Here is a 24453-nt window from a genome sequence, read left to right as displayed (position 1 = left end):
CATACTAGTCAGAGATCATGTGATCTAGGATGCAGTTTTCTTATTCTTGGCCAGAGAGAGGCACTTCATAAAAGTATATCTAAAGTCAAATATTTCTTGTTCAGTTTTGTATAGTGGAGAAGGATTAGAACACCTGTAAGGTTTTTTGCTGTTTGTGCCCCCTGTAGGGAGATTTGCCCTTCTTACTAGTCCTGTTTACCATTATTATCAGGATGAAAAGTAAAAGACAATCCCACATTTTGGATTGTATTGTCCTCAGAGCAGTAATAGAGGGTAAATCTTCCAATGGGGATAACAGTTTTGGTGACCTGGGCGGGGAGGGAGCAATGGATTCCCTTAATTTGCAGAAACTTCCTCTCCCTTCCTGTTTTGGCTAAGGGATAGGAAGCGAAGGGAAATCTCCCCAATGGGACACAGCAGGCAAAAAACCTGACAGGGGTTATAACTCTCCCTTACTCTCTCTATATTGCCTATAATTCTACTTTAATTGGAACCAATAATATGATGAGGTCATGCCTGAAACTTGTACTACTGATTCATGGGAAGGTGGAATCTTAGATCCAATGTGACTCCTGCATTGGTTTAAGGTCGGGTGAAACTTAGATCCGGAGTGATTCCTGCATCAGTAAGATCTGGGGGAATCCTAAATCAGTGTGAGTCCTACATCAGGCAGATTTGGGTGAATCTTGGATCCAGTGTGATTTCTGCATCAGTCAGGGTTGGGACAATCTTAGATCCGGAGTGATTCCTACATCAATTCGGGTTGGGTCAATCTTGGATCCCGTGTGATTCCTGCATCATTCAGGGTTGAGTGAATCTTAGATCCAGTGTGATTCCTTCATTGGTCAGGGCTGGGTGAATCTTAGATTCGGTGTGAATCCTGCATCGGTTTGGGTTGGGTGAATCTCAGATCTGGTGTGATTCCTGCCTCAATTAGGGCTGAGTTAGTCTTGGATCTGGTACGATTCCTGCATCAGACAGGATTGGGCTAATCGTAAGTCTGGTGTGATTCCTGCATTGGTCAGGGTTGGGTAAATCTTGGATCTGTTGTGATTCTTGCATCAGTCAGCGTTGGGTGAATCCTGGATCCAGTATGATTCCTACATCAGTCAGGGTTGGGTGAATCTTATATCAGTGTGATTCCTGCATTGGTTAGGGTTGGGTGAATCTTGGATCCAGTGCGATTCCTGCATCAGCCAGGGTTTGGCGAATCTTATATCAATATGATTCCTGCATTGGTCAGGGTTGGGTCAATCTTGGATCCAATGTGATTCCTGCATCAGTCAGAGTTGGTGAATCTTAGATTTGATGTGATTCCTGCACTGGGCAGGGTTGGGTCAATCTTGGATCTGGTGTGATTCTTGCATCGGTCAGGGCTGGGTCAATCTTGGATCTGGTGTGATTCCTGCATCGGTCAGGGCTGGGTGAATCTTAGATCAGTGTGATTCCTGCATTGGTTAGGGTTGGGTGAATCTTGGATCCAGTGCGATTCCTGCATCAGCCAGGGTTTGGCGAATCTTATATCAATATGATTCCTGCATTGGTCAGGGTTGGGTCAATCTTGGATCCAATGTGATTCCTGCATCAGTCAGAGTTGGTGAATCTTAGATTTGATGTGATTCCTGCACTGGGCAGGGTTGGGTCAATCTTGGATCTGGTGTGATTCTTGCATCGGTCAGGGCTGGGTCAATCTTGGATCTGGTGTGATTCCTGCATCGGTCAGGGCTGGGTGAATCTTAGATCAGTGTGATTCCCACATTGGCCAGGGTTGGGTGAATCTTCGATCCAGGGTGATTCCTGCATCGGTCAGAGTTGGGTCAATCTTGGATCCAGTGTGATTCCTGCATCAGCCAGGGTTAGATCAGTCTTGGATCAAGCATGATTCCTGCATCAGTCAGGGTTGGGTGAATCTTAAATCAAGTGTGATTCCTGCACTGGTCACGGTTGGGTCAATCTTGGATCCGGTGTGATTACTGCACTGGTCAGGGTTGGGTGAATCCTGGATCTGGTGTGCATTAGCAAGGGTTGGGTGAATCTTAGATCCAGTATGATTCCTACATCAGTCAGCATTGGGTGAATCTTAGATCCATTGTGATTCCTGCATCAATCAGGGTTTGGTGGATTTTGGATCTGGTGTGATTCCTGCATCGGTCAGGGTTGGGTCAATCTTGGATCCAGTGTGATTCCTGCCTCAGTCACGGTTTGGTGAATCTTAGATCCGGTGTGATTCCTGCACTGGCAGGGTTGGGTCAATCTTGGATCCGGTGTGATCTGGTGCGATTACAGCACTGACCTTAGTACAGGTCAATCTTTGATCTGGTGTGATTCCTGCATCCAATGTGATTCCTGCATTGGTCAGGGTTTGGTTAATCTTGGATCCAGTGTGATTCCTGCATCAGTCAGAGTTTGGTGAATCTTAGATATGGTGTGATTCCTGCACTGGTCAGGGTTGGGTCAATCTTGGATCTGGTGTGATTTGTGCATGGGTTAGGGTTGGGTGATTACTGAATTGGTCAGGGTTGGGTGAATCCTGAATCCGGTGTGATTCCTGCATCAGTCATGGTTGGGTATTTTATTATTTCATCCTACAGATAAGATCAGCTTACATCTAGATTGTTGTCTATGGTAAATGTCGCCTGACGGCAGTGTCTCTTTGATTGCAGGAAGGCAAGCTCCTCCATACCGTTCGCACTGTGAAAACTTTATTTCCGCTTTAGTTGGTGATTTGTGTCTGTTTTTTCACATGACTTAGTACAAGTCACCAGAGATTTATGTCAGCAGCCCCTCAGATTGTCTGTCCCCCATCGCCGATCAGACCCAGCAATTAACATAGACATAATGCAGAGTTTGGCATCCCCTGCGTGCCACCCCCCCCCATTCCATGCCAATCCATGGACAGATCTCTGAAGTTTCTGTCCCACTTGGCACATAACGGTCTGCAGCTGGACGACCGCTCCGCGGGGCTCACCGCACACACATGCCGAGTGAGCACATTTTAATTCCATCTGCCGGAATGTTGCAGATTCAGCCAGCCGGATCCCAATATGCCTGCGTTGCCCCCCCCCCCTTTGTCTCCATCGGCGGCATACAGCTCTCTCCAGGAAATAACCTAAATGGTTAAGCGGAGGATTCGAGCTCTGCATCCCAATTACTGCAATAAAACACGGAGACGCTGAGCCGTCACCCTGTGTGACAGCTGCTGGGTCATTGGGCCCACGTCGCACACATAGAGCCGTATGCATCTGTCTCTCGGTGTCGTGTTTGGGACGTGTCACGGCGGCTTAGCTGAGATAACAGCGGATGTCACTCTGCGCTGACATTGTTGTCTCTTGTTAAAAGACAAAAATTGTGTGCGCAGCAAATCTCGACTTTGAGTCTGACATGGGGCATTGAATCTAGGATCAGAGATGGGTGAAGTGATTGCCTTCAAGGTTACCTGGTCACATATGAGCACAGAATTACCCGACCCATGGAGCACTGCCCAAGTCGTCACGATCACCATTTTCACAATAGTCGGTAATAAGGTATCAGATGAGGAAGGAAGGGATAAGCTCAGGCTAGGAGCTGACAGAATTTACTGCAAGCTTTGATAAATGGGAATAATATCCAGGCTTACTGGCAGTACACCTCCTAAATGTAGTATAATTACTTAAAGTTCATTCCTTTAGACTCTTTACGGTTCTTCTGTGTCTGAGAGTATCTGGCATTTCACACTCTGGATACACTAGTCCTGAAGAGAAGCTTTCATTTGGGGGGGCAGAATAACAGCACCAACAGCAGTCCTCCTAATGGTAAGAGTTCATGGACTTTGCAGGTGGTCTACCTGAGTCTGATATTCAAGGTTCCTTGGGTTGGGGTGACCAACAGCAGTCCTCCTAATGGTCAGAGCTGAGCTTGTGGACTTTGCAGGTGGTTTACCTGAGTATGCCTTTCAAGGTTTCCTGGGTGGGGGTGACCAACAGCAGTCCTCCTAGTGGTCAGAGCTGAGTTTGTGGACTTTGCAGGTGGTCTACTCGAGTATGCCTTTCAAGGTTCCCTGGGTGGGGGTGACCAACAGCAGTCATCCTAATGGTCAGAGTTGAGTTTGTGGACTTTGCAGGTGGTCTACCTGAGCCTGACTTTCAAGGTTCTCTGGGTGGGGGTGACCAACAGCAGTCCTCTTAATGGTCAGAGTTGATTTGTGGACTTTGCAGGTGGTCTACCTCAGCCTGACTTTCATGGTTCTCTGGGTGGGTGTGACCAAAAAGCAGTCTTCCTAATGGTCAGAGCTGAGCTTGTAGACTTTGCAGGTGGTTTACCTGAGTTTCACTTTCAAGGTTCCCTGGTTGGGGATGACCAACAGCAGTCCTCTTAATGGTCAGAGTTGTTTTGTGGACTTTGCAGGTGGTCTACCTGAGCCTGACTTTCAAGGTTTCTTGGGTGAGGGTGACCAACACCAGTCCTCCTAATGGCCAGAGTTGAGTTTGTGGACTTTACAGGTGGTATACCTGAGCTTGACTTTCAAGGTTCGCTGGGTGGGGATGACCAACAGCAGTCCTCCTGATGGTCAGAACTGATTTGTGGACTTTTCAGGTGGTCTACCTGAGCCTGACTTTCAAGGTTTCCAGCGTGGGGGTGAACAACAGCAGTTCTCCCAATGGTCAGAGCAGAGTTTGTGGACTCTACAGGTGATCTACCCGAGTCTGACTGCCAAGGTTTCCTGGCAGGGATGACGGGAGGGAGTGATGACAGCACAGCCTCCTTCACTCTCCACTTGCATCTTTACTGCTCGCCCTCTCCCTAAGAGGGTATGCTCTCCATGTTTAAAGCTAAACTCCATGTTTTCAATGCTGCTTTGCAATGAGAAAGGAAGTGAAGGGAAATCTCCTCAATGGGACAGAGATGTAAAAAAAACCCTGACGAGTTATAACCTTCCCTTACTCTATTCAAAAGAAGAAAAAGTTTAGCCTTCGGTTTTAATTTAAAGCCCATCTCTATGGAGGACAAAAATACTCTTGCAGTGGGGCTGTTCCCACAATCAGAGAAAGTATCAGTACAGACGAACACACTGTATATTTTATCATTTTTAATGAATTCTACACTCAATAAAATGTTGCCTTTTTATATTGCCTGAAGAACATCTTTCTTTACCTAGAGTAAGGAGCTGAAACAAATGCATATGAACTATCTCTAATCTAGTCACACGTTTCCTTTCTAATTCTCCAAAGACAGATTTAGCAGAAAGTGGTAAGACGCAGAGTCCGCTTTGGGAAAATAAGCACTCCGAGAAAAGTTGTTGTAAGCAGAATCTTTTCTGGAAAAAGCAGAGTATTGATCATATTATGAGAAGATGGTGACAGCACTGACACATCCAGCAGATGAGTCACAAGTTCTTATTGTGACATTGTGATATCAATGGATTTCAAATTTAGCCGATCCAAAGAAACTGGAGAGGTTATGACTTGCCTCTGACAACCCTTACTCCACCCTGCTTCGTTTTCCCTAATGACACCACTGCACTCAACCCCACCTCTGCTACTGTGTGCTTTCCCAATGGACACTCTAACAATCCACCCTACCCACTACACTTTTCTAATTAACCATTTGTCAAATTGTTACAATAAACTTTCACCAAAAAGAACTTAACATGAAGGGGCCACAACCCGGTGCAAAACCATTTTTGAATCTTTACAAGCTTACTAGAAGGTCCAACAGAAGGTAAACATGACAACAAGAAAAGGAGAAGGAGAGGGAGAAGGAAGGAGAGGGAGAAGGAAAGGTATGACAGGAGAAAAATAAGAAAGGATATGGGGAAGAAAAGAGGGAGAAGAAAGGACAAGGAGAAGAAAGAGGAAGGAGAAGGAAGAAAATGAGAAGAATAGAGAAGGAAGGAGGAAAAGAAGTAAGAAGGGAAAGAAAGAAAAAGGAGAAGTAGGGAGAAGAAAGAAAAAAGAAGGAAAGAGAAAAAGGGAAGGAGAATGAAGGAAAAGGCGAAGAAAGGAGATGGAGAAGAAAGGAGAAGGGGAAGAAAGAAGGAGAAGAAAGGAGAAGGAGTAGAAAGAAGGAGAAGAATGGAGAAGGAAAAGGAAGGAGAAGGAAGAAGGAGAATGAAAGAGGAGAAGTAAGGAGAAAAAAAGAGAAGGAGGTAAGTGTGACAAACAGAGGAGAATGCAAAAGAAAAGTGAAAGAGAACAAAAGAAGAAAGAGAAGAAGGAGAAGGATAGAGAAAGAGACAAAAGACGAAGAATGAAAAAGGAGAAGAAAGGGGAAGGAGAAAAAGGAAAAGAAAGAAGGAATAAAGAAGAAGGAACAGAAAGAAAAAGGAGAAGAATAGGGAAGGAGAAGAAACAGAGAAAGAAGGGAGATTGGAGAAGGAAAAAGGAGATCTGCTTCATAGTATGCATGTTGCAATTCACAACACTTCCAGGCAATAAATAATAAATAATAGTAATCATTGTGGTGTATCATAACCATAATTGGCCTGGAATGGATAGTCAGGCCCTTATTAATGGATACAGGGAAGTAATAAAAACAATGTTACCAGCGCACAACAATTTAAAGACTTGCCCCAGCTCAACATTAGTATCTTGAACTCTGGAAAGTCATAGAATGGAGCTGGACAGCTCTATGGAGAAGCTTCCAGTTTCATCCTCCGTGATATAAGTTAATTTCTTGCTCTCCCTGTTTACTTTAAATACATTTTCATCACTGTCTTTATAACTTTATAAGGAACTGTGTGCAATTTAAGGTGGTTGTCTCACCTTCTGGTGTCTCCATATTTTTCAAAACAGTTGGGTTGTATGTTATCGGTGGAGGCTTGTAGGAATAATAGTTTATAAGGGACATGTATGGCCGAACCTGATGTATTTGTGCCTGACTGAAAGACAAGATTAGGAGGGACCACCATAGGATAGGGCTACTCATGGGGCTACATGAGTACCATGAGTACTCATTCAATACTTATTGTCTGCATTCAATACGTATTGTCTTTGATGGTTAAACATCTTAACCTTACAGAACGAGTCCAGTTGAATGTGACTACTACTAGCTATATTTTTTTTCTACTTGAAATTAATTGCTGGGGTTTTTTTCTGGCTAAAAAATAATGTGCAAGTACATGGGTCTCCTTATTTACTTTTTTATCTAAAGACCTATTGATATGCCATTATGACTTGCTAAGGTGACTTATTTTGTACAGGTTTTTAGGTATATTTTGTATAGGTTTTTAGGTATGTAAAATGCAGTTTATTTCAGGCAGTGAGATATGAATGTAGTGTCCTCATGGGCCCAGGGATAATTGCCCTCTCTGCACCCCTTGTGGTTGCCCCCTAGGTTATACGGGTAATAATGAAACAGCAGACACAAGATCATATGAAGACAGATATATATATATACACACAAATATATTCACACACAGGTATATCTGGAAACCTAAAGATCCCTCTCAACCTTGACACTGAATAATCTCCCCCTCTAGGGCCTCTTCTCGAGTCAGCAACTTTTTACAAACCTGATAATGTAAAAATCATTTTGCCAGAAAACTTGACATCCTTCTGGCAGTTTAAAAAAATTACAATTGCGGAAAAGTGTCTGTGTGTGTTTGTGTGTGTGTGCGGGACGGTGAAGGGATGCTGAATATGTAGAACTAATTTACCAGATTTGTTATTTAAACCTTTCATTAAATACAGGAAATCCATCTTTATCATTTCATATCCCCAACTGCAGGACCTTCCTTTTTTCAGCAGTCAGAAGGCTACAGATGAGTTGAGGCACTTATCATTTATTTTTTCCACCCTTCGCAGTGCTCAGTGCAGACAACATCTCAACTTTATTCAGTACAACAAGGGAAGAAAATGTAAAGGATAAAAGTACTTATAATAAATCAAGCCTAACACGCCCCCTTGCCCTACCCATCAGTTATATATAACCCATCATGGACCCTGAATTAGTGATTTGTGCAGCGATAAAAAACTTGTGTTATTGGCCGCAAAGCATTATAAGCAAACACGGATTGGGGGCTACCATAGAGTTAATGTTGAGTGTTAGGGTCATGTTGAGAAGTAGGGGTCCCTCTGATAGTTTGGCGTACCATTGGTAAACATTGGCTTGCATAATAGGAGTTTGATTGAGGTTTAGATGTCATTCATTTTGCAGAGAAAATTGTAGGTGACATTAGTATTCGATCATATACAGGAGTAATGAAAGTTACATTTTGTACGGTGTTCATGGCAGTTGAAATTGTAGCATCTTCCCCAGTAAGGACTATTCCTGCCTCGCCCACTTACCACCTTCTGTACTGGAATTGTTTTCAAATAAATATATCTCCGGCAAACTAAAATGGGGCAGTTACCATGAGCCTAACAAGTTAAAAGATCTCATCTTCAGTCCGGGTATTGGATCTCACCACCCCCCAACAGTTCTGGTATTCTTGCTATGCGCACATCAATCACACAATACCCTTCATCTCAAGATCGATGGCTGTTGGGGGCTTTGGCGGATAATTATTTTAATAAATGAGGGCCCACTTATGAGAGATTTGCTCTGAGCCCAACCATCCCTAAAACAGTGCTGATCTCCTCCCCCATATCTCCAGAAATTGTACTGTTCTGATTGACAGTTAACCAATGAGCACAGTACATTTCCTACTATTTGTAGGGCAGAAATTGTCTGAAGGAGAGGAAAAAGATTTGAGTGGCATTCACGTAACGGCTAAATGTCATGTGAGGTAGTGGGCAACAGGGGCAGGCTGACAACTCATGGGGCCCCCGGGCAATAGGGGATCATGGGGCCCCTGTGTCCTTGCCCACACTCAAACCACACCCAATAAAGCTTATGAAAGGTACCAAGAGCATCTCATGGGGCCCCGTACTGACCCCAGGCCCTCGGGCAGTGCTTGAGTGCCAAAATGGTCAGTCCGCCTCTGGTGGGCAACCAGTTTGGACATGCAGAGGGTGGCAGCAGTCCCTTCAGCCATAGAGGCTCACTTACATTTTCCACATCTTTGAATTCTTAGATGCCACCAGTAGCAATGATGCTCTAGGCCAAAAGCGGGTGTCGACAACATCAGAAAACATGAACACTGCTGTATTTTGCTCCACATGGTAAGGATTCTGGACAGACAATTTAGCACAAAGGGTCATTGCTCACCTGGATGAGATTGGCGCAGCCTGGCAGGCCATTGTGCGTTGGGATCTCATTGGTGATGTGCATGGTGTCTATGTAGTTGGATTCTTTATTTTTGGTCTTGGAGAGGACAGATGAGGAGGATGTTGTGGTGTGTACTGGGGGATCAGGGTGCAGCTTGACATCGGTGCCATTACCGAAGGCCTGGATGGCGTTTCCTGAACAGAAATGACAACAGTCATACAAAAGCAAAGACACAGCAAGTGGGCCTACCATGTAATATACAGTATTTTTCAGCAATAAAATATAGATTATATGGGTAGCATACCACAGTAGTAATGCAATTGGCTTTAGTCAGGCAGGAATAAGTGAGCCACAAATTCAACATTTTGGGGTAAAAAGTACCCCTCCTTTCTTAAGGTTGTCCACCATATAATCTGTATGTGTTACTACTGTATCATTATGCTTGGATTTGGCACGTTGTATGTTTCCTTACTTTCCATATACTGTATACTGTCATATACAGTATATGGACATATATATTATAGAATCTGCTCTGTACTTTATTTGGATACTTTTTATAATCTGAATTTAATCCTCTTTTGCATTATATCATTGTGGGTGTTCTTATATAATATATACATCTACATACATAGACCTTAACAAACACATTAGCCATCTGAGGAGAACTTCCAATGATCAAACGCTTTAGCAAAGTCTAAGTATTCTATAATCACAGCCAAGTTTTTGCTTACTTCCTTATTAAAAGAAAGTAGAATTGTTGACAAATATGGTCTTCTACCCTGATGATCACTTACATCCCACATGGAAGAAAAATATATTTGAAATATATTTTAAAAATATTCTTCCCAAATATATTGAAATACAGGTGAAACTCGAAACATTAGAATATCGTGCAAAAGTTCATTTATTTCTGTAATGCAACTTAAAAGGTGAAACTAATATATGAGATAGACTCATTACATGCAAAGCAAGATAGTCCAAGCCGTGATTTGTCATAATTGTGATGATTATGGCTTACAGCTCATGAAAACCCCAAATCCACAATCTTAGAAAATGAGAATATTACATGCAATCAATAAAACAAGGATTGTACATAGAACAATATCGGACCTCTGAAAAGTATAAGCATGCATATGTACTCAGTACTTGGTTTGGGCCCCTTTTGCAGCAATTACTGCCTCAATGCAGCGTGGCATGGAAGCTATCAGCCTGTGGCACTGCTGAGGTGTTATGGAAGACCAGGATGCTTCAATAGCGGCCTTCAGCTCTTCTGCATTGTTCGGTCTCATGTCTCTCATCTTTCTCTTGGCAATGCCCCATAGATTCTCTATGGGGTTCAGGTCAGGCGAGTTTGCTGGCCAATCAAGCACAGTAATCCCACGGGCATTGAACCAGGTTTTGGTGCTTTTGGCAGTGTGGGCAGGTGCCAAGTCCTGCTGGAAAATGAAGTCAGCATCCCCATAAAGCTCGTCTGCAGAAGGAAGCATGAAGTGCTCCAAAACCTCCTGGTAGACGGCTGCGTTGACCCTGGACTTAATGAAGCACAGTGGACCAACACCAGCAGATGACATGGCTCCCCAAATCATCACAGACTGTGGAAACATCACACTGGACTTCAAGCATCTTGCAGTGTGTGCCTCTCCATTCTTCCTCCATACTCGGGGTCCTTGGTTTCCAAATGGGATGCAAAAGTTGCTCTCATCAGAAAAGAGGACTTTGGACCACTGAGCAACAGACCAGGTCTGTTTTTCTTTAGCCCAGGTAAGACGCTTCTGACGTTGTTTGTTGTTCAGGAGCAGCTTGACAAGAGGAATACGACATTTGAAGCCCATGTCCAGGATCCGTCTGTGTGTGGTGGCTCTTGATGCACTGACTCCAGCCTCAGTCCACTCCTTGTGAAAGTCCCCAGCACTTTTGAATGGTCTTTTCCTGACAATCCTCTCCAGGCTGCGGTCATCCCTGCTGCTTGTGCACCTTTTTCTTCCACACTTTTCCCTTCCACATAACTTTCTATTAATGTGCTTTGATACAGCACTTTGGGAACATCCAACTTCTTTTGCAATTACCATTGAGGCTTTCCCTCCTTATGGAGGGTGTCAATGATGGTTTTCTGCACAACTGTCAGGTCAGCAGTGTTTCCCATGATTGTGATTCCTACTGAACCAGACTGAGAGACCATTTAAAGGCTCAGGAACCCTTTGCAGGTGTTATGGCTTAATTAGCTGATTAGAGTGGGACACTTTGAGCCGAGAATATTGCACCTTTTCACAATATTCTAATTTTCTGAGATTGTGGATTTGGGGTTTTCATGATCTGTAAGCCATAATCATCACAATGATGACAAATCACGGCTTGAACTATCTTGCTTTGCATGTAATGAGTCTATCTCATATATTAGTTTCACCTTTTAAGTTGCATTACTGAAATACATGAACTTTTGCACGATATTCTAATTTTTCGAGTTTCACCTGTATATTTGAAATGCTACAATTTTGGCCATATTCAATATATTTCAAAATATATTTCAATAAATATATATATATATACAGTATATATATATATATAGTATATACTGTATGTTAAAATGCACTTTTATTACAAAATATGAAAACTATTTTTAAAAATACATTTCAAATATACCGTATGTCTTTAAAAATACAAATCTACATTTTTGGAATGTATTTACAAATATATGTAAAAATATATGTTAAAAAAAAACTGAAGAATATATTTTAAAAATATATTTTTTAAAAAATGTTTTTTTTAAATATATTTTTCAGATTTTGTTTAATATATAAAAAAGTCATCTTAACATATATTTTTACATATATTTGTAAATGCATTCCAAAAATGTAGATTTGTATTTTTAAAGACATACAGTATATTTGAAATGTATTTTTAAAAACATTTTCCATATATTTTGCAATAAAAACGCATTTCAACATACAGTGTATATATATATATATATATATATATATATATATATATATATATATATATATATATATTTGTTTTTTTTTATTGAAATATATTTTGAAATATATTGAATATGGCCAAATTGTAGCATTTCAAATATATGTCAATATATTTGGGAAGAATATTTTAAAAAATATTTAAAAATATATTTTTCTTCCATATGGGATATATCATTGATTTTTAGAAAATATTCTTCTATGTGTTTTTTTTTAATAAAACTTTCAAGTATCTTCCCAATTATAGAAGTTAAATTTGTAGGTCTATAGACAAAGGAGGCTCTTCTAAATAATGTTTATTTCACCAAATTATAATATACAAAATAGCTCCATAGAGATATGCTGTATTTTGGGTTTATAACCTTTTTTCAAGCAGTAGTGACAATATGTTTGCAATGTGTTCATGAATGAAGCCACTGTTTGCAGGCTTCATTCACACAGGAGCCACAGTCAGGGGAAGGAGGCAGGGGAAGAAGCCCTGGGCATACAAGGTACATCCAAGGTATACTATATAAATGAAGTTTTCCTGGGGCATAGCCTACATGCCTAGGGTCTTAATCTTGTCATAAATATTATTCAGCAACTTTTGAACATGTAAATCTTAAAGTGGTTGTAAGGGCAGAAGGGTTCTTTTTTACCCTAATGCATTCTCTGTTCAGCTTCCTCCCCAGGCTAAATATTTACCTGAACCCGATCTTGATCCAGCACTGTCCCCAAGAATAGTGGCTCTCTCCTCATTGGACATGGAGGTAGCAACGTGAGTCATTGGTTGCCTGTAGGGAGAGACTGGGGGGAGGGCTGAGCCGTGCTGTGTGTGTCAATGGAAGCACAGAGCTTGGCTCGGGATCGAACATGCACGTCTGCCCCCAGAGCAAGTAGCTTGCTATGGGGGCACTCGGAAGCAGGGGCGGACTGACAATTCATGGGGCCCCCAGGCAATAGGGGATCATGGGGCCCCTGTGCCCTTGCCCAAACTCAAAAAAGCCTATGAAAAAGGTACCAGGGGCATGGGACCCCCTACTGACCCCAGGCCCTCGGACAGTGCCCGAGTTTCCAAATGGTCAGTCCGCCCCTGCTTGGAAGAGGGGAGGAGCCAGGAGTGCTGGCAGGTGACCCCAGAAGAGGAGTATCGGGGCTGTTCTGTACAAAACAATGTGCTTAAACAAAAATGGAAGCTGTCACTGTTCACCTCTATTTTTACAAAAAATGCTAGTGTCCTGGCTGCTAAGCTGACCTAATTGCTTTAATAATTTTTAAATGACTGCCCTGGAACTAATATCCCCAAAGGGAGCTATGCCTTTTATATGACTTCACTGTCTTCATGCAAGTTCTAAGAAAGTAACTAAGAAAGTACTGAAGCCACTGGATCGAGATGACGGCCAGGCACTTAGCATTTTTTCAGAAGAATCGTAGTAGTGGATGCCTCTGTATTTCTCTCAGCACCAACAAAGTGATATTCTCTAGTCTCACACTGCAAAGAAAACACCATCAGCCATGTGCAAGAATATATATATCCGTATGTTGGAGATTTTGTTCTTTTGTTAAGAGAACCGTTCGAGCGTGAACCCGCTCACAGCGCATTGCATAACGGATGGGGAAATGCATGTTATAAAAATGGAATTGTACCAAAAACACAAACACTTTTTTAAAGGAAACCTGTACAGAGAAATACGGGGGCTGCCGTTGCTAACCTACAGAAAGTGCTAGTTGTCTGTCTCTGACTAGCATTGACTGCAACAAGCATGCAGAAAGTGAAGTCAGAATGAGGTCTCATTCCCCAGCATAGCACCATTATGAAAAGTGAGAAGCCCCTTACACAAATAGTCAAATAATTCATTGGTTGAGGCCAATCTTTATTGATAATAGTTTAAATTTACAGCCAGCACCTTTCAGAGGATTGGATTCACTAAAGCCGGTCATAGATGGATTGAATCTTGGCCGATCCAGCATGGACTGGCCGAGGTTCGATCCATCTATGGGCAGGCTGGTTGTATCGATCGACTTCAGTACACCCAGCCTGTCGGATTTGTTTTTCATGTGATCACTGCTGATGGCTATAGACGCTATCAGTGATCATTGTGTTCTGACGGCAGGGAAGGCTCCCTGACGGCAGAACACAATAGTGCTGAGGCAAGGATTCCCCCATCAACACTGATTGTGATGATGGGGAATCAAGCAATTTTCTTTCCTACAACCTATGGTGGAAAGAAAGAAAAATTGCTTAATGTATGGCCTGCCTAAGGAAACCATGACATACCAAGTGCAGCATCAGCTCTAGAACTACTTTTAGCAACAGCCATTCCTAAAAGCCCTGAAGAAGGGGGGTGCTCCAATCCATTGAAGCATGTTAGGTGTGTTTTAACTCTAACACCAATAAAACTTGCATCTCAACAATTCATTATTTGACTCTTGGTGTAAAGCGCTTCTTGCCCACCACACGCTGATAACTGTACTTTGTGATAGAACTAAACACAAGCTAAACACCCCGGAATTCCACAGGTCATAGGATTTGGAGCCCTGATGTCACCAAGAGACAGAAGATGGAGTTAGGTTATTCAGTGCAATGGTCCATACATGGGCTACGGAGATAGGGGCTACAACGTACTATAGGACTGACTGGGGTCAGTGTTATGAGAGTAGAGGCGGGGAAAAGACTTCCAAAAGACAGAAGATGCAATTAAGTTATTCCAACTATGGGTGCAGTGGTCAGTATATGGCCTGAGGAGATTGGGGCCACAGTGTACTATAGGGTCAGTTGGCATGACTGTTAAGAGAATAGATGTGGGGATAAGCCTTCCAAGAGATGGAAGATGCAATTATGTTTTTGAACCCATTGAGGCACTGAACAAAATATGGGCTGTGGAGATAGGAGCCACAACGCACTATAGGGCCGAACTGGCATCTCCAATTCAAGAGTAAAGGTGATGATAAGACTTCAAAGGATGGCTGGATGCACCTTCATCCACATTGTCAGAGGGTGTATAAACAGGAGTCCATGCTCAAATGGAAGGGAAAGGGTCTATATACTGTATGAGTAAATTGTTTCAGGGTTATCCTTTTCATAACCTTCATTCTATGAAATCAGTGAGGAACATTTTGCCTATTCTATGCTGATTTACTCAGAATGTACAATTACTTCCAAAGCTGCACCTGGTATTCCCCTCACACCAAGTTGGGTATCAATTTTGCATGTACTGTCAGGAATGAAGTCTCAATTGAATGTTAAGACATGTGTACCATCCAGTCAATCTGATTTACACATAAATGTTAATAATGCATCGCTTCTCGGCCTTTTGGCTAAGATCAAGTGTAGTATCTGTTCTTATCAGTATCCAGTGGGGGTGCTCCCGGCCATTCTAGCTTTGCGGGGATGGCTGTTGTATAGTACCCTCACTGGTATGATGGGGGTCTGGAAGGCTAGTACCGGGGGGACAGATACCTGGATGCCCACACGTAGCTGGGACCTGGGAGTAATTCCCCCGAGGAGACCGGAAGGACCCAGTACCTCCTGATTTGGATGGATCTACCTTGTCTGGCTAGGGGCTGGGAAGGCAGAAAGTCCGCAAACTCAGTGCCCCCTGAGTAGACGCCCTCAGGGGTGCCACTAGTAACACCTGGGTGTGGGACCCCACAGTGTGAAGATGGCACAAGGTCACTGTTTTTCACTTTTTTTGCACAAGCGCCCTTAGGATCAGGCCTTTTGGCTAGGACCAGGGCAATTTTTGCTACAGGCCTCAGGGCCTGGTCTGTGCACAATTTGGCACGGTCCACTTTTTTATTTTCTATTTATTTCATTTATTCACGCCCACGTTTTGTCACTTTTTCTTGCTTTTGTGTGTGTTTTTCACAGAATGGAGGGTGTGGGTCCTCGGGCCTTCCCTGAAGTCTAGGAGGAGGATGTGTGGCCTTTTGGTTCCTTCCTCCCCTGATCCCTAGGGGGTTTTTCTCTTCGGGAGAGCCCCCTGACCAAGTACTGGGTGTCCGGCTTCGGCTGGACACAAGGAACGGTGGTCCACCAGGCCTTTTGGCCAGGAGGACCAAATGGGAAGCTTGTCCCTGTCAGGAGCTTCGTGCCCCGGGGGATCAGGGTAGTGGTCCAGCCCCTTTAGGGGTAGGACAAAAGCACACCCCTAAGTGTGGTGTTCGCACTTGCACTTTTTTTGTGATCACTTACGGGTTTTTCGTTCTAGTTTGCACGTTTGCGGACTTAAAAAAATAAAAAATAAATAAATAAATGTTAATAATGCATATTGTCCCATAATTCACACTGACACATGCCTAATTGTTGTGTCCTGGAACTTTGTGATTTTTGAAGCCATCAGAACATAATGCCTGCCCCCACCTTGTAAGTCTACTGAAGTCCAAGCTCCCCCCTCCCTAATGTTGAGAGGTCCACTTTGCAAGGGGGGTGGAGTAGTGCAATTCCAGGTCACAAACTAGAAAGCTGGTACAATATATGGCCAAAGTTTGTGGACAACCTTCTGAACAATGGAGTTTAGTTGTAGAAAGCCAGCTCCATACAGACCTGCTTTGTCCAGTTTTGTGTGGAGGAACATAAGTGGCCTGCACAGAGCCCTGACTTTAACCGTACTGAACACCTTTGAAATGAGCTGGAATGCTGATTGTGAGCCAGGTCTTCTCATCCAATACCAGTACCTAATCTCACCAATGGGTTCAAATTCCAATAGACACCCTCCAAAATCTTGTGGAAAGCTATTCCATGAGAGTGAAGGCAGTTATAACCACAAAGGGTGGAAACTCCATATGAATGGCTACAGTATTTTGGAATGGGATGTCCAAAAAGCCCATACAGCTGTGATGGTCAGGTGTTTACAAAACTTTATCCATATAGTATATTTGATTACAGAGAACCCTGAGTCTGGAGCATCCTGAGGTGCTCCAAAGTTAAAGCAAAGTGTGTGTAGAAACCTCTAGGTTCTACTTTTTGTATGTCTTGTATCTTGCATAATTTTATCAAAATTACGGGTGTTCTTTAATTGATCAGCCACAAAAATAATGCTGCAGATAGGCTGAATAATGCTAGTTTGGAGCACGGAACTGAGAGGCTGAAAGCTGTTATAACCACATAGGGTGGAATCTCCATGTGAATGGCCATAGTATTTTGGAATGGGATTTCCAAAAAGTCCATATAAGTGTGATGGTCAGACGTCTACAAATCCTTAGCCATTATAGTATATTTGCTTACAGAGAACCCTGAGTCTAGAGGGTCTTGAGATGCTCCAAAGCTAAAACAAAGTATGTGTAGAAACTTACAGGTTCTACTTTTTGGATCTCTTGTAACTTGTGTAATGCCCTCCAGGTTAGTTAAGTAGGATTTCCTGTTAGATAGCGGCTGAGTAGCTGCCGGAGATGAGTCAACCTGGGAGTGAGGTAGTAAGTTCACCTCAGGACAGGATGGGTGGTTTTACAGGTCAGGGCTCCTGGAGCCCTCCCACCTTTCTAGAAACTCAGAAAACTTTCTGGAACAGGGGAGGAGGAGGGGAGAAGGACAAATTCTGCATGTTTGAGAGACCTTGGCAAATCCCCTGGCAGGAGTCTAGGCATGGTGACCAGCGCAACCCTCGAATATGACAGAGTCTGGGGTGAGAGGGGAGTTGGGTGCAAGATGGATTAAGAGAAGGCTGGAGTGTGGTGCATGGGAGGGGGCCCCAGCGAAGGGCACCTACCTACAGGCTGGTTGCTGGATGGGAGGATCTCCTGGGGAGGAAATCCTTAGCAGCAAGGAAGTAGCCAGCCCAGCAAAAGGCCTGAAAGCAGCTACCAACCCACCATGCTGACAGGACAGGAGACAGACAGGACAGCGTGAGTACTCCTACACCCCCTGGGCTGGATAAGGGCAGAGGGTGGAAAGGTGCAATACCCAACTAGTCTTCACCTGGGACTGCTTAACTGCAAGCTTTTGTGACTCCCTTGCTCAGGGGTACCTTCAGCACAGCTGGGTGAAGATGAGGATTCATCCGAGGTATGAGAAGGTACACCAGAAAGGGGCCTTTTTTGTACATAGTTGCTAAGAAGTTTCTCCTCAAGTTATACAGTTCCCTGGGCATCCCATATACCCCTAGACCTTATCCAAGTTGTTAACCCCATAATAAAAACAACTAAAACCCAGCTCAAGGACTGTTTTACTGACTCTAAAAGAACAAGTGTGGAAAATGGATGTTGCCTGGCCATGCAGAGCATAGGGGAACCCAAATCAAATCCAGAGGCCCTTACGAGGGTAGAGCTACACTTACATAACATTACCCAAGTAACAGGTGTTCTTTAGCTGATCAGCCACCACAAAAATGCTGCAAATATCGTGGACATTGCTAGTTGGGTGCGGAAAACTGAGAGGAGCTTGTGGGAGCAATGAGAGCTTTCAGTGACCTTTGGCTGGAGATTGACACTGGCCAACCTGCAATGTCCAGAACAGGGGCGGACTTGCCCCCGGGCAATAGGGGATCATGGGGCCCCTGTGTCCTTGCCCAAACTCAAAAAAGCCTATGAAAAAGGTACCATGGGCATCTCATGGGTCCCCCTACTGACCCCAGGCCCTCGGGCAGTGCCCGAGTTTCCAAATGGTCAGTCCGCCCCTGGTCCAGAAGATACCTGAGAAGAGATCATGGGCGCAAAAAATTAAAGGGGGCTCAAACCTTTCCACTGTACAACCGTTCACTCTCAACTTGATTATCAGTTTGTGATCAAATGAGAGAATTTCTATGTGTCAGAATCCAGTAAGTCATCGCTCTGTGTAAAATCATTTGAAAAGGCATTTTGTTTTGGCTGCAACGTTTGGGAGTGAACAGTTCCCCCCGCCGCTACGCTTGTTCTGTGTGATGTTAATGTTCCATATGTTGAATCATTTTTGTGTGACGATGGCCGGAAAAGATGCAACATGAGCCCAGCTCACTGGGGAGCCCCCCGTGCCGCGCTTGAGCTCTCCGTGGTTCATCAGGCATGCTGGGGGGGAAGAAACAAGCGTTACACCGGGAGCGGGTGTATGACGGCGAAGACTTTGTAGCTTGCGGACCATCTGCATAATTACAGCGACAAAGCGAATGATAAAAGTGTACAATACAGAAGTTGAAAAGATTACAGCAATTTGAAAGGGATTGTGTTCATAGCCAGGGAAAATTACCTGCTCCCTTTCATTCTCCAGCTCCTCCGCTAAATGAATAGAAAACACTTTTAATCAGGTCTTGGGGGAATGTCGCGGATTACGGATTTATAGCTCAGGAAATAAAAAGTGAATGTTCAGCAAGATAATGCCTTGCTGCTGCCAGGCAGGCGGGCACGGCTTATCCGGGTCTTGAGGACCCGCAGGCCATCAGCTGCTGGAGAACTACAGCTCCCAGCAAGCTTCATTAGTTGCACCTCTCTAATACTCTCATTTTGGCTGAAGTTACATGTAAACTCTAAGACAGTGCACTAGGGGCGGACTGACAACTCATGGGGCCCCCGGGCAATAGGGGATCATGGGGCCCCTGTGTCCTTGTCCAAAGTCAAAAAAGCCTATGAAAAAGGTACCAGGGGCATCTCATGGGGCCCCCTACTGACACTGGTCCCTCAGGAAGTGCCCGAGTATCCAAATGGTCAGTCCGCCCCTGCAGTGCACTAAATATCAAACGCAAATCCCCCAACCTTTTTTTCTTCACGGGTGGGCATGACCCAACCAGTGGTGTATTTGGGTTTTGTGCTGCCCTGGGCAACACAAAAATAGTCTGCCCCAATGGACACTGACCAACACCCTCCCCTTCCCCCTCCTGTGGAGAGAGCCTGATATTGACCAACAACACCCCTGTCCCCAACTCAGGAGAGCCTTCCACACTCATCTTCAAAGCTCCGGACATCCCTGGGAACGGGAGTCAGGCTCTACATACACCATCAAGCACTCCGCAGCCTCTCTCAGATCCCACCTGGTTCCCATGGCACGCATGTCCCTTCTTTCATCTCTTCTTCTGAGGGGAGATGCTGCCCCCCTGAAAAATGCCTCCCTAGGCAAGTGCCTTGTTTGCCTTGTTTTAAATACGCCCCTGGGCCCAACTCTTCCTAATCAGAAATACATGTAGGAAATTTGTAATGGCAGGTACTCACTGAGACAAAGGTTGTCCTTGAAGAAGTTGAGGAACTTCAGGCAGTCGTCCATGTAGTTGCCACTGTTGAGGCAGTCACACCAGGGAGACACGCTGAGGCTGGTGGACTCAATGTAGTTTGGGGTGATCCCTGTTCCTGGAATCAATATACAACACCTAATCAGATAAAAGTCCTGTAAAAGACACCCTACATTTCCATCTGAGAGTACATTTCTGGGACCTTGGATCAGGACTTATGGCTGAAACACACTTTTAGCATGAATAGTGGTAACGTGTGTTCCTGCAACACAGGTTGGGTGTGTTAGCACACTGCAATGTCACTCATTTTGAATGGCACCTCAACTCACTATGGCAGCTCTAGCATGCATGCGTTGCAGCAAACCACAACATATGGTAGTGTGTTATTATACATTGCGGTGTGTTACCATACATTGTGGCGTGTTATCATACATTGTGGCGTGTTATCATACATTGCGGTGTGTTATCATACGTTGTGGCTTGTTATCATACATTGTGGCGTGTTACCATACGTTGTGTTGTGTTACCATACGTTGTGGTGTGCGTTACCATACGTTGTGGTGTGTGTGTTACCATACGTTGTGGTGTGTGTGTTACCATACGTTGTGATGTGTGTGTGTGTTACCATACGTTGTGGTGTGTGTGTTACCATACGTTGTGATGTGTGTGTTACCATACGTTGTGGTGTGCGTTACCATACGTTGTGGTGTGTGTGTTACCATACGTTGTGATGTGTGTGTTACCATACGTTGTGGTGTGCGTTACCATACGTTGTGTGTGTGTTACCATACGTTGTGATGTGTGTGTTACCATACGTTGTGATGTGTGTGTTACCATACGTTGTGATGTGTGTGTTACCATACATTGTGGTGTGCGTTACCATACGTTGTGATGTGTGTGTGTGTTACCATACGTTGTGATGTGTGTGTGTGTTACCATACATTGTGATGTGTGTGTGTGTTACCATACGTTGTGATGTGTGTGTGTGTGTGTTACCATACGTTGTGATGTGTGTGTGTGTGTGTTACCATACGTTGTGGTGTGTGTGTTACCATACGTTGTGGTGTGTGTGTTACCATACATTGTGGTGTGTGTTACCATACGTTGTGTGTGTTACCATACGTTGTGATGTGTGTGTGTTACCATACGTTGTGATGTGTGTGTTACCATACGTTGTGATGTGTGTGTTACCATACGTTGTGATGTGAGTGTGTTACCATACGTTGTGATGTGAGTGTGTTACCATACGTTGTGGTGTGTGTGTGTGTTACCATACGTTGTGATGTGAGTGTGTTACCATACGTTGTGGTGTGTGTGTGTGTTACCATACGTTGTGGTGTGTGTGTTACCATACGTTGTGGTGTGTGTGTGTTACCATACGTTGTGGTGTGTGTGTTACCATACGTTGTGGTGTGTGTGTTACCATACGTTGTGATGTGTGTGTGTTACCATACGTTGTGGTGTGTGTGTTACCATACGTTGTGATGTGTGTGTTACCATACGTTGTGGTGTGTGTGTGTGTTACCATACGTTGTGGTGTGTGTGTTACCATACGTTGTGGAGTGTGTGTTACCATACGTTGTGGTGTGTGTGTTACCATACGTTGTGGTGTGTGTGTTACCATACGTTGTGATGTGTGTGTGTTAACATACGTTGTGGTGTGTGTGTTACCATACGTTGTGGTGTGTGTGTTACCATACGTTGTGGTGTGTGTGTTACCATACGTTGTGGTGTGTGTGTTACCATACGTTGTGGTGTGTGGTGTGTACAATATATTGTAGTGTGTGTGTTACCATACGTTGTGGTGTGTGTGTTACCATACGTTGTGGTGTGTGTGTTACCATACGTTGTGGTGTGTGTGTTACCATACGTTGTGGTGTGTGTGTTACCATACGTTGCGGTGTGTGTGTTACCATACGTTGTGGTGTGTGTGTGTTAACATACGTTGTGGTGTGTGTGTGTGTTACCATACGTTGTGGTGTGTGTGTTACCATACGTTGTGGTGTGTGTGTTACCATACGTTGTGGTGTGTGTGTTACCATACGTTGTGGTGTGTGTGTTACCATACGTTGTGGTGTGTGTGTTACCATACGTTGCGGTGTGTGTGTTACCATACGTTGTGGTGTGTGTGTGTTAACATACGTTGTGGTGTGTGTGTGTGTTACCATACGTTGTGGTGTGTGTGTTACCATACGTTGTGGTGTGTGTGTGTTACCATACGTTGTGGTGTGTGTGTTACCATACGTTGTGGTGTGTGTGTTACCATACGTTGTGGTGTGTGTGTTACCATACGTTGTGGTGTGTGGTGTGTACAATATATTGTAGTGTGTTACCATACGCTGTGGTGTACCGCATTAAAAAAAAAATGCTGCATGTCTGTTTCTTGGTTCATTTCTGTCCATTGGCAGCAGTTTCAAAATGAATGGGCCGCCTTACCGCAACATATGGTAATACACGACACTACATACAATAATAAAATGCATCAGAAGGGAGAAGTGGGAATCCAGTCTTATAGTATGCTGGCATAAAAGTATACTCCAAGGAAAACCTTTTTAACATTTTGGATAGAGGGGAGATGGATTACAACACCTGTCAGGTTTTATTGCTATTACCCTCTCTAGTTGTCCTATTTACAGGGGCGGACTGACCATTTGGAAACTTGGCACTGCCCGAGGGCCCGAGGTCAGTATGAGATGCCCCTGGTACCTTTTTCATAGGCTTTTTTGAGTTTGGGCAAGGATACAGGGGCCCCATGATCCCCTATTGCCCTGGGGCCCCATGAGTTGTCAGTCCGCCCCTGCCTGTTTACCATTATCATTGAAAGTGAAAGTAACTGAAATTCCAAAATTTTAGGTTGTCTCCAGAAGGGTAATAAAGGGGAAATCTTCCAATGGGGACACTAGTTCTGGTGACCTTCTTTTTTTCTGCTATGGGACAGGCAGCAAAGGGAAATTTCTCCAATGGGACACAGATGACAAAAAACACTGACAGAAGCCTTACTCTATACAAAATGGAAGAAAACGTTTTGCTTTTAGATCTAAAAAAACAGTTTGCAGCCTTTAATGATGTTATATAACCACAATGCCAAAGTCATGTGATCAGATGCAGGTTTTTTTAATAAATGAATTCACTTTTGTTTACTGAAAATAATCACATGATTGAAGATCATTCTTAATTTATTTTATTTTAAATTTGTTTTCTATAATTTCTTTTATTTATAAAAAAAATCTATAATTTACAGATAAACATTAATTACAAGGTGCACCCATGGCATTGGATATGTAAAGTATGCTGGGTTTTTGTACAGATGTTAGCTTAGCAGAAGCTTCTCTCTTTGAGAGAACCTCTCAATAACTGAATCTCCATACACTGTATATAACCAGCTGGAATGAGTTAGACAGGTTTATTGTTTCAGCAAAGCAGCTAATGTTAGCCTGATAAACATTAAAAAAGCCTAGTGCTCACCTTCTTGACAGATTAAATAAATTATGACATATTTCTATGTTGTTTTATATTATTTTGTTCTGTGATTGGCTGTCACAGTGATCACGTGATCAGGAGATCATCCTACCTACTGGGAGCTGTTTATTAACAGTGAGGTCTAAATGCTAGGGGTGTGTGATTGAGCATGCTGCTAGCACAAAACGTGTACGTCCATGGTGCCACATACAGTATAGGTGCATAACAAGCTGGAAGGATTTAGACAGGTTTATTGTTTCAGCAAAGCAGTTAATGTTAGCCTGATAAACATTAAAAAAGCCTAGTGCTCACCTTCTTGACAGATTAAATAAATTATGAAATATTTCTATGTTGTTTTATATTATTTTGTTCTGTGATTGGCTGTCACAGTGATCACGTGATCAGGAGATCATCCTACCTACTGGGAGCTGTTGTTAACAGTGAGGTCTAAATGCTAGGGGAGTGAGGTCTAAATGCTAGGGGTGTGTGATTGAGCGTGCTGCTAGCACAAAACGTGTACGTCCATGGTGCCACATACAGTATATGTGTATAACAAGCTGGAAGGATTTAGACAGGTTTATTGTTTCAGCAAAGCAGTTAATGTTAGCCTGATTAACATTAAAAAAAGCCTAATGTCCACCTCCTGGCCAGATTACGTAAATATGAAATATTTTTATTTTGTTTTAGAATAGTTTTTTTATTTATGAACCAAAATCCCTTTAAAGCTATACCCTGCACACAGATGCATTAGGAATGTGCATATAACATTGAGGCACATGACACAA

The 24453-nt window shown here is 43.5% G+C and overlaps 1 protein-coding gene and 1 pseudogene across 4 annotated transcripts in view; one reads left to right on the top strand and one right to left on the bottom strand.

Annotated features, from left to right (window-relative positions):
* GFRA1 (GDNF family receptor alpha 1) overlaps window positions 1-24453 on the bottom strand; it is a 240058-nt gene that overhangs the window by 15499 nt on the left and 200106 nt on the right. For all 4 annotated transcript variants that reach the window (XR_016306269.1, XR_016306268.1, XR_016306267.1 and 1 more), the window contains exons 6-7: window positions 20193-20327; window positions 9127-9320 (exon numbers count right to left, since the gene is read on the bottom strand). Coding sequence is in view for 1 of the 4 variants with exons in the window: in XM_089653034.1 (XP_089509160.1) it covers window positions 9127-9320; window positions 20193-20327 (329 nt within the window). In the remaining 3 variants the exon portion in view is untranslated. The remainder of the gene's footprint in view (window positions 1-9126; window positions 9321-20192; window positions 20328-24453) is intronic.
* On the top strand, window positions 15376-15491 carry LOC149446064 (U2 spliceosomal RNA; annotated as a pseudogene).

Source organism: Staurois parvus, unplaced genomic scaffold (genome assembly GCF_062004578.1).
Source record: "Staurois parvus isolate SC_StPar_1 unplaced genomic scaffold, SC_StPar_1.0 ptg000697l, whole genome shotgun sequence".
NCBI lineage: Eukaryota > Metazoa > Chordata > Amphibia > Anura > Ranidae > Staurois > Staurois parvus.
This window is presented reverse-complemented; position numbering and strand designations above follow the sequence as displayed.